This window comes from Vitis vinifera, chromosome 15 (genome assembly GCF_030704535.1).
Source record: "Vitis vinifera cultivar Pinot Noir 40024 chromosome 15, ASM3070453v1".
Taxonomy (NCBI): Eukaryota; Viridiplantae; Streptophyta; class Magnoliopsida; order Vitales; family Vitaceae; genus Vitis; species Vitis vinifera.
Genome location: NC_081819.1, coordinates 141,940 through 152,054, shown reverse-complemented (window position 1 = coordinate 152,054; position 10,115 = coordinate 141,940). Strand labels below are relative to the sequence as shown.

At 35.8% G+C, this 10,115-nt stretch overlaps 2 protein-coding genes across 3 annotated transcripts; one reads left to right on the top strand and one right to left on the bottom strand.

Annotated features, from left to right (window-relative positions):
* The first annotated feature begins 1,426 nt into the window (after positions 1-1,426).
* On the top strand, positions 1,427-7,015 carry LOC100262587 (pentatricopeptide repeat-containing protein At5g15010, mitochondrial). 2 transcript variants are annotated; one of them, XM_002275916.4, is made up of 3 exons: positions 1,427-3,500; positions 6,294-6,366; positions 6,441-7,015. In XM_002275916.4, exon 1 carries the CDS (start codon positions 1,734-1,736, stop codon positions 3,432-3,434), a length of 1,701 nt encoding a protein of 566 aa, XP_002275952.1. In that variant the 5' UTR covers positions 1,427-1,733; the 3' UTR covers positions 3,435-3,500; positions 6,294-6,366; positions 6,441-7,015. The 2 variants fall into 2 exon arrangements, with proteins under 2 accessions (XP_002275952.1, XP_059599153.1); XM_059743170.1 differs by having other exon boundaries at positions 6,294-7,015.
* On the bottom strand, positions 4,966-7,308 carry LOC100257462 (endoglucanase 1-like). Its single transcript, XM_059743276.1, has 5 exons — positions 7,207-7,308; positions 6,593-6,868; positions 6,388-6,522; positions 6,043-6,219; positions 4,966-5,304 (listed from the first exon to the last, which is right to left on the bottom strand). Exons 1-5 carry the CDS (start codon positions 7,306-7,308, stop codon positions 4,966-4,968), a joined length of 1,029 nt encoding a protein of 342 aa, XP_059599259.1.
* Between the last annotated feature and the right edge of the window lie 2,807 nt (positions 7,309-10,115).

Here is a 10,115-nt window from a genome sequence, read left to right as displayed (position 1 = left end):
TCATGAATATATGACAATAAGTTGGTTAACCATGTTTGCATTGGTTTGGTTTTAAAAAAGAAGAAAAAATGTTGTATAATTTTGTTTTACAATTATCAAAAGTGAGGTACCTATTCAAATGACCATATACAAGTTAGATAAAGTGCATGAAATGAATGTATGTTTAACCAATGTGTGTAAATAATGTCATTTATCCTCGATTAGGGGAAATAAACAAAACAAGTTTTTCAAAATCACTTAAAATCCTTCACAAATAATAGTCTTGTACACCCTTGTACAGTTAGTATATTTGTTATGTACATTTAATGTAAATACCTTGTATAGTGACTCAAATAAAAAGTTATTTTATTTTATTTTCAATGCAAAATGTAATTAAAAATAAAACAAAAAAATTACTTAAAAACTATTATTTGAGCCAAGTTTATTTATTTGTTTCCTTTTATTTTTGGAAATAAAGAAAAAAGAATAAAAAATTTATTTAACCATAAGAAATATGAATATAAGATCAGTTGGAATATACCAAATTTATTTATTTATTTCATTTTATTTTTGGAATTAAAGAAATAAAAAATAAAAACATTATTTAACCATAAAAAATATTGATATAAGATATGTTAAAAAATAGAAATAACACCAAATTTATTTACTTATTTCATTTTATTTATTTAAATTAGAAAGTAATTTATTTTAATAGATTAAAATGTGTACAATTGATTTATTACTTTGTTAATTATGGATATATTAAAATTTTCTATTAGACAAAAAATAAATAAAGAAAATAAAATTAAAAAGAGTAATAAATATATATAATTTAGTTATTTTGATTATTTTTCATGTAAAAGATAGTCCCACAAAAAACACATAATTTATCAATTTCTTTGTTTGATTGTAAACATCCTATATTTTTTTTATTATTAATATAACTAATGGAAAAAAAAATAAAAATGGATAATCAATTAATGAAATTTAATTTTTTTTATTATTTTCATATAAAAAAATAGTACTAAACAAGGTTTTCAATTTTTATTTTTAAAAATAGTTTTCATTTTTTAATTAAATGTTTTTTCAAAAAGAAAATATAAAAAATATAAATCTTATTACCATTTTTTTAGAAAGTATTTTTTAAAATAGTTTTTGAACATAATTTTTCTTTATTTATAATTTAAAATAGAAAATAATGCTGATTTTCAATTATTTATAATTTTTTTTTAAAAAAAACAATGAAAAATCCAAATTGTTAAAATAGAATTATTATGGTTGCATGAATAGTGGTACAATAAAGACAAAAAAACTTATGTAAAAGGTCATTGGGTATTTTAGTTCATTATTATTTTATATTCTTAAAAGTTAATATATAGAAATTTGAAAGATATATTGGTCTTTTAACATCTTATATCATTTTTAATTATGAAAGTTATATGGATGAAATGTTAATTTTTAGGCCGATTGAGCTCAAAACACAATTCTCCCTTTAGCAAACAAGATGAAACAGCCCTCCCTCTCCGGTCTCGATTCTCCATCCTAGACTCCAGAGCACTTACCTTGACACCTGCGAGTAGATTTCTCAGTGCCCCGTTTTCCTTGTACAGAGTTGTTTCTGAGATCTCCTACTGGTTGCAAGTTGCGACTCGGATCATATTCTTTCAGTCATTTTCACAAACACCTTCTGCTCCCAAGTCCCTGTGCAAGTCTAACTGCTCCTCTTCCAATTCCAACAAATTCAATCCCTACAAATGTGGAAAATATCAACAAGGCCGCCTACCAGGCTTGTCGCTTTCTCTCTTCTGCTTCGTTCCCATGTTCCCATTCAATCTCCCAAGCCCATCCTCGTTTCTATTGATTTTTGGCCTTCTCCCACTCAAACCCGCACCCCAACTCAACCTCTCCCGAGTGCCCCAACCCTCTTCTCTTCTCTCCGTTATTGCTCCAACAATGTAAATGGGAATTCAGACACCAACAATGGAGAAAACGGGGAATTCGTGAGGAGGATTGTGGACATATTACAGGAACCAGGGAGCAGTATGTCCTTGGTGAAACATAAGCTTGAGAGCTGCGGCGTTGCTGCCTCATCGGAATTGGTGGTGGAGGTCCTTTCCCGGGTCCGCAATCACTGGGAAGCAGCATTTACCTTTTTTCTGTGGGCTGCCAAGCAGCCTGGTTATGCGCATTCCCTGCGCGCATACCACTCAATGATTTCCATTTTGGGCAAAATGAGAAAGTTCGACACTGCTTGGGCCTTGATTGATGAGATGAGAGGAGGTAGGACCGGCACTTCTCTTGTCACTCCGCACACCCTCTCCATCATGATCAGGAGATACTGCGCTGTCCATGATGTCGGAAAGGCTATAAACACTTTTTATGCTCACAAGCAGTTTAAGTTTGGTGTTGGGATCGAAGAATTCCAAAACCTTTTGTCCGCCCTTTGCCGATACAAAAACGTTCAAGATGCTGAGCAGCTGCTATTTTGCAACAGAAATGTTTTCCCCTTTGATACCAAGAGCTTCAACATTATTCTTAATGGATGGTGCAATGTGATTGGTAGCATGCGTGAGGCTGAGAGATTTTGGAGGGAGATGAGCAACAGAGGAATCCAAAGGGATGTAGTCTCATACTCCAGTATCATATCTTGCTACTCTAAAGTCACTAACCTTAATAAGGTGCTCAAGCTTTTCAACCAGATGAAGGAAATGGAAATTGCTCCAGACAGGAAAGTTTATAATGCAGTTGTTCATGCTCTTGCTAAAGCTAGTTTTGTGAAAGAAGCTCTCAATCTCATGAAAGCAATGGAAGGCAAGGGTATTGCTCCAGACTCTGTTACTTATAACTCATTGATCAAGCCTCTGTCTAGGGCCAGGAAAATAAATGAAGCCAAAGAGGTGTTTGATGAGATGTTGCAGCGGGGCCTTTCCCCCACAATTAGGACTTACCATGCCTTCTTTCGGATTCTAAAGTCAGGAGAAGAAGTGTTTATGCTCTTGGAGAAGATGAAAGAGACAGGCTGCCACCCAGATAAAGATACTTACATCATGTTGATCAGAAGATTTTGTCGATGGCGCCAACTTGATAATGTCTTTAAGCTGTGGAGTGAGATGAGTGAGAATGGAGTTGGTCCTGATCGTAGCTCATATATTGTGCTGATACATGGGCTGTTTTTGAATGGAAAGCTGGAAGAAGCATACAAGTATTATATAGAGATGAAGGAAAAGCAATTTTTGCCAGAACCAAAGACAGAAGATATGCTTCAGGCTTGGATTTCAGGTAAGGAAACTGCAGATGTGCGGATGATAGATTTAAAAGACAATCAATCAGATCATGGCCAGTCTAGCAAAAAAACCCTAGTCACCTCCAAGAATGTTGATTTGGGAAGAGATTTTCGCCAACAACCTGAGACCCGAAAAGTTACAAGAGAGAGAGGCTTTTCATTCTGGGAATAGTGTATGAATATGAATAAGGCAACTCAATGATCTGCAGCAGTAAGGTGCATGCAGGACTCCATACAGGTGCATAAGATTTTCTGTAATCACTTTGTTTGCCGGATGCCCTCTTATATATCTAACCCTTCCATTTCATTATTTACTACTGATAGTGAAAAAAATGAGATTGTGGAATCAATAAAGCCTTAGAAATCCCAACTAGCTAATGTTAGAAATGCTACTATTCAGTTGAGATTCTTGAGGCATAGCCCAAAGTACATAGGATGTATCAAATTTAGTAAATATAGGAGAAGCTAGCAGTTCTCTGGACCTTCTGATCCAACTGCTGCATTTTTTAATTTTTGGACGGTTATCTGTAAATATTTTGGAACTTGCATATTAGGTTCAATAACACATCGCTGTTCAAATGAGTCTGACTTTAAATTAGGTTTTTTTTTTTTTTTAAATAAAAAATTATAATTCCATATGATATCATTACTTAATGACATGATGTTGCTCCTAGTAATTATAAAATCTAACCAACATCTGCAGACTTTACATGCTTGACTTGGAACTTGTAATTTAACAGTTCTGGCTAGACTACCACATTTCATATTGCATAACAGGTTCAATTTTTTTTTGATCAAATTGCCATACTTTCAAGTTCTGACACAGCTCAAACCTGAACGCAGCTCAGTTCTTTCATAAGAAACTAGGATTTCCTTTTTCCTTCTTTGTGCTGTCCATGAAAGGTAGAAGAAGAAAAATGGGATTGACACAAGAATCTCAGGCTACCTGAAAATTTTTGGGGTGAAAAACTCAATGGTAATGGTGTAAAAACATTTTATGAAAGAGGTGATTAGTGTGAAGATATTGGGCAGTAGCCAAACAAACTCAAGAAAATGTTTGAACTCTCTCTTCACCTATTCTTTTCCCCCATTCATTTTCAGTAATCTTCTTTTGCGGTGTTGCACTTGGGCACTCCCAAAGCCCCAAAAATGGAAAATTAGGCATCTGACCAGTGTGGTGGTTCATTTTCTCTAAACGTAGTTCCCACTGAAGCTACTTGAGCTTGCAATTAAAACAGTATAAACAATTGGATGGTTAGAGAACACGGGCTCCCCATCAAACAGCTGCTTGCATTGTCACACTTAACTTGGGCCCTAGGGCAACGACAGTCTTCATGTGCAATGAGTCTGAAGGTCCAACATGGAAATGATGCTTAAAACAATTGCAAGTAGTAAATCAAACAAGCTATTATTTGTTTTAAGCATAATTTTCATGTTGGGTCTTCTGATTGATATAAAATGACGGTCATGCCCTTGGATTCCTGAGTTCAAGGAATGATATATCAAATTTGAAATCAAATTTATTTTAAGCAAAAAACTGGTCACTAGCATGATTCTTGACTTTAGCATGCATGCATGCCTGTCTCCTTAGTGAGCGAAAAAGAGATCAATGTAGAGAAAAAATAGAAGCATAGGTAAATTGAATCAAAGACCTAGATTTCATCAGTGTAGCAATATTATAGAAACCATAAAGTTGCACAGGTCTAGGATCCAAAGCTTGCAGCCAAGTATGCTAAGCTTCCAACTAGAGGTGCATTGATGTATGTTGCAGGCTCTGATTGGGCATAGTTATCTCGATCATCGCAGAACTCGTCATCATGGTTGGCCCCCCCAACAACTGCTCCAATTAAGATTAAGATGTTAGGATTTGGTTCAGAAGTGTAGTAGTAGGACTGGAAAGCATCGCCACAACCAAAGGGCTTAGATTTCTGTTGAAGACTAGGCAAGGAAGAGCCTCTATGGTGGATCCTCTGAGGATATTTCTCCCCATACCCGACCATGTATGACATTCCTTTTGGGTTGTCACCAAGTATGTAATTTATCTGTAGGTAACCACAAGAATAAGATGGAAACATACACAATAGAAACATGAGTTTCTACCATCTGAAACACAAAAGGTAGCTCATTCTCCATGCCATCAATATAACATTGTGAATTTGAATGATAAGGGAAATGTGAGCCTGTACCATCTAAAACAACGAGAACTTTTTAAGAAGCATTAGAGCTGTTCACAAACAAATAACCCTTCAAGTGTGCGCTGAAGTGAAGCAGCACATCAACCAACTCTAATAATAGAATGTAGTTTGCTCAAGCCATCCAAAAGTATGTTTTGAAGCTCAGTTCATTTGACAAAATAGAAGAGGTGTGTTTGAAACTAACACATTATTCATTTGACATTGCAAGTGTCAAAGAGCTCTTCTTAAATTGCTAACTGATTTTTATATGAATGATAACCTTTCCCTCACAGATTTGTATATGATTAATGACCTATACAATTGGACACCACACACACACACACACACACATGTGAAGCATCATTTTTCAATGTTTAAAGATCAAGTGGCAACATGCACAGTGAGAAATATTTTCAATTGTATTATATATGCACAGGCTTATTGTTTGTATATCATATTTCTATACAATTTTCTTTTCCATTCTCATTCTTTTGCAATTAGTTTACAAAAACATATCTGCCTCTTTGCATGATGCCTCAACAGCGATGGCGTAATTACCATACTACCCACAGCTAAAGGTTTCTTTGGAAGTCTTCAAGTACTTACATAGGCAGTGAATAGAAAAGTTGAGGTTGTCACATACTGTAAATTGGTGGCATTCATCTTGTACATAAGTCCACCTGGTGTATATTGCAAGTTGGGTAACACGCTGCATATATACCTCTTTGCTTCCTCACCGAATCTGGCAGCAGATTTATCTCCCCCATCTGCTACCAATGAATACTGCAATAACAGTAATTATATGTTGATCAATTTGCTATACAGTTTAATTACTCTTACCTCTTCTGTTACTGTAGGTTGATTGATTACTTCAAAAATTGAATGGAAAAATGGGGAGTTAGTTTCCAAATTAGTGAAAAAACAATGAAGGTATACTCGTGATAATAGCACCCTAGTTCCTGGCAGCTTGTTATCCCAACTGAACGCGTCACAATCGTTTTCAGCTGCTGTGGAAATGGCATACTGGAGGTAGGAAGAATTTTTGGTAGCCTGATAAAGCCATGCTGCAGCCCATTGTAGTTCATCCTGGAAATTCCATAAAGACAAGTTAATAATGAAGAACGGTTTATTGCTGTTATGGAGAATGAGAACTTACAAGGTAGCCAGAGTATGAGCAGTAGAAAAGACAGACAGCAGAGTGGAGGGAGTCACTGTATTTGGCCCTATGCCTGTTGGCAAAATTGAAAGCCTTCTCTGCAGTTTCTAAGAGTGTCTTAGAGTAGTGAGCGTCAAGATGTTTGAAGACGCAAGAAGAAGCAGCAAGTGCAGCAGCTGTTTCACCCGCAACATCTGATCCAGGATCTGATGGTGACCTTGTACACCGTTCGTGGAGTGTCCATATCCTCTGGCCGTACCCAGCACTTGTGGTCGGCTACCGGGTCACCTACCTGCCGAAGAATTGATTGTTTTTTCTTAAATCCATTCGTTAGATCTGTCTGCCTCCTATTTCTGTATTAGGATACGACTTTCTTACTGAAGTTTTAATTTTTAATTTTTTTTAATTTGTTTTGGATCGTAATTACTTGCGCTCTCTGATACCTAAACAATAGGATTTGATCTTGTAAATTAGGTTAAACGAACAACTGCATAATCTTAATGCCAAGTGGTTGGCTAATTTTTTTCAGAATCGAATCCAATTTGATCATTGACCCGAAAAATTTATTGGGTCAGGGTTCAATAACTTAACCAAATCAATAGTTCCAAGCCCACCTGAACATAGAGAGCGTGTGGCAGCTGAGCAGAGGCCTTGAGGAGGTAATCAGTAGCCCAACGTATGGCTTCATGCACGTTGTCCACCACCTGGTTAGGCATTTTTTATGGTGGTGGTGAAGGCCATGGGCTTGCAAATTTTTTTTCTTCTCACTAACTAGTCCCACATCGAAAATGAATAATATAAGGATTGTGGGGTATAAAAGGCATGCAAGAATCATTAACTTGTAAGATAAAAGCTCATTGGGCTTGATGACAAATGGGTTGGATGAGCTCCTTATAGAGTGATCCAGTTCCCTTAGGAAACGTCATTTTGGTGCAAAATGCATAAAAATGTTTTTTTGGCTTAAAAAAAAAGTTTTTTTAGCTTAAAAATAAAAATAAAAATTGAATCGATCGGTTCGTTCGGTTCCAACCATCGGTTCAACCGATTCGATCGTCGGTTCAACCGGTTCGACCACCGGTTCAACCGGTCCGATCGTCGGTTCAACTGGTCCAATCGTTGATTCAACCCTTGGGAGACTCAATTAGTCGGACCAAACCAAAACCATGACCGATCGGTCTAGTCTGATTTTGAAAACCATGGTTTTTCCTATTTTCTTTCTCTTTCATCATTTCTTCACTTCACATATATCATATAAATAGTAACTTAACTTATCTTCTTTTCAAAATTGATTATTTTTTTAAATATTAAAAGTGATTCTAATGAATACTATTTAATTAAAATTGTTCTCCTCTTATATCTTATCTTTAATGTGTATTTTTTTGTTAGACACAATATGCAAACATTTTGTAGACATTGGAATTACATGACACGCCATAATGTTTGCAAATAGATAGTCTAAAAGAACTAATGACATTTACCAAGTGAATATGGATACAAGTGTTGGAAAAAGGGGATGAATGAAATTAAGTAAATCCATTGAATTAAGTAAATTCATTCATTTTTCCAGAATTCTAAGAGTCTCAAGAAGCCAAATTCATTTTGGCTTTCTGAACCTGTCTGTGTTCTTCCCTCCTTGAAGTCTATAAATAGTGGTAGACTTTCTTCCAAAAAAAAAAGAGAGTACAGAAGAAAAAACTTTGGAGTATTGTCAGAGTGTTGAAGAGTTCCTTCCTTCCGTGTCCGTGATAGAGTTGAACAATTTCCAGTTCGCCGGAGTGGCTGCAGAGTGCTGTTGCTGCCATTCGAAGATCGTTTTATCTTGGGAGACAGACGCCTTGCGATTCTCAAAGCACCTGTGGAGAAGGCGAATCTGTTTTAAGGAGATTGTGTTTTCCACAAGACTCGGTCTAATCTTCTTCCTTAATTCTCTTTTTTTTTTCTTCCAGTTTTTCTTTTATTTTCTTATGAAATAACCAGTGTGTGCAGTGTGGTAGTCTAACATTCTTAAAACAGATTTTTTCAAAGGAAAACCAATGGTTGGTGAAAAGGAAACAAGTTATCAGGAAGAAGAAGAAGAAAAAAAAAACCAGTGGAAAAAAAAAAAAAACCTGCAAGTTTCTAGAAAAGAAAAAAAAAATAGATAATTTTTGAAAAAAAAAAAATTTTGCAAGTTTTTCGGAAAAAAAAAAAACAACCATTTGTTACAAAAAGAAGTTTCGAACTCTTAACCTGAGCCCTTTTTCTCATGCTCAACTCAGTAAGACACCATTGGACTGTGACTCATATTTTTTTTATTATGGGAAAAATACCTTCTTATAAAGTTTGTACCAAGTCTTTTAAAAATTTGGAAATTATGATACAAAGAACTGAATATTCTGTCTAAGGAAGCTAGTCCTGGTCTGGGTCATTATACCCCACTAGTCTTTCTTGGGAATACTCTGTAAAATGATTTTCAGTTTTTTTTTTTGAAGTTTTTTTTTTTGGAAAAAAAAAAAAAAAAAGGAAAAAAGAAATTGACACATTTTCTTGGATGTTTCAGAAAAATGACAACTGAATCCGATAACGTTGTTGTAACTGAATTAGCCCCAGTGGCAACCCCTACTGTGGCCCAAGTGCCAGCGATGCCTACTGCTGTACCAATCTCTGTCTCACCAGGAGAAAAACCAGAGAAGTTCAGTGGACTAAATTTTAAAAGGTGGCAACAAAAGATGTTATTCTATTTGACCACGTTGAATCTTGCAAGATTCTTGACTGAGGATGCTCCTAAGCTCAAAGAAGACGAGCACGATATCCAAGTCATCAGTGCTATAGATGCTTGGAAACATTCTGACTTCTTGTGTAGAAATTATGTCATGAATGGTTTAGCTGATTCGTTGTACAATGTTTATTCTGACATGAAAACAGCTAAGGAGCTATGGGAATCTCTAGACCGGAAATATAAAACTGAGGATGCTGGGGCTAAGAAATTTGTTGTGGGTCGCTTCCTCGACTATAAGATGGTAGATTCCAAGACTGTGGTAAGTCAAGTCCAAGAACTTCAAGTAATCTTGCATGAGATACATGCTGAGGGAATGATGTTGAGTGAAACTTTCCAAGTAGCAGTTATTATTGAGAAACTACCCCCTGCTTGGAAAGATTTTAAGAATTACCTCAAGCACAAAAGAAAGGAAATGAGCATCGAGGATCTAATTATTAGACTTCGCATTGAAGAAGATAATAGAAGATCTGAAAAGAAAGGGGCGCACACTCTAAATGAGGCCAAGGCTAACTTTGTGGAACATGGTCAAAGTTCCAAGGCAAAGACGAACAACAACAAAGGGAAAGGATCTAAGTTGGGACCTAAAGGAGGGATCTCAAAGAAGCCGAAATTTCAAGGGAAATGCTTCAATTGTGGTAAGCAAGGTCACAAGTCTGTTGATTGTAGACTGCCTAAAAAGAATAAACCTAAGGAAGCTAATGTGATTGACGACATCACTAAAAATGTTTCTGACATTGACCTCACAGCAGTAGTCTCTGAGGTGAA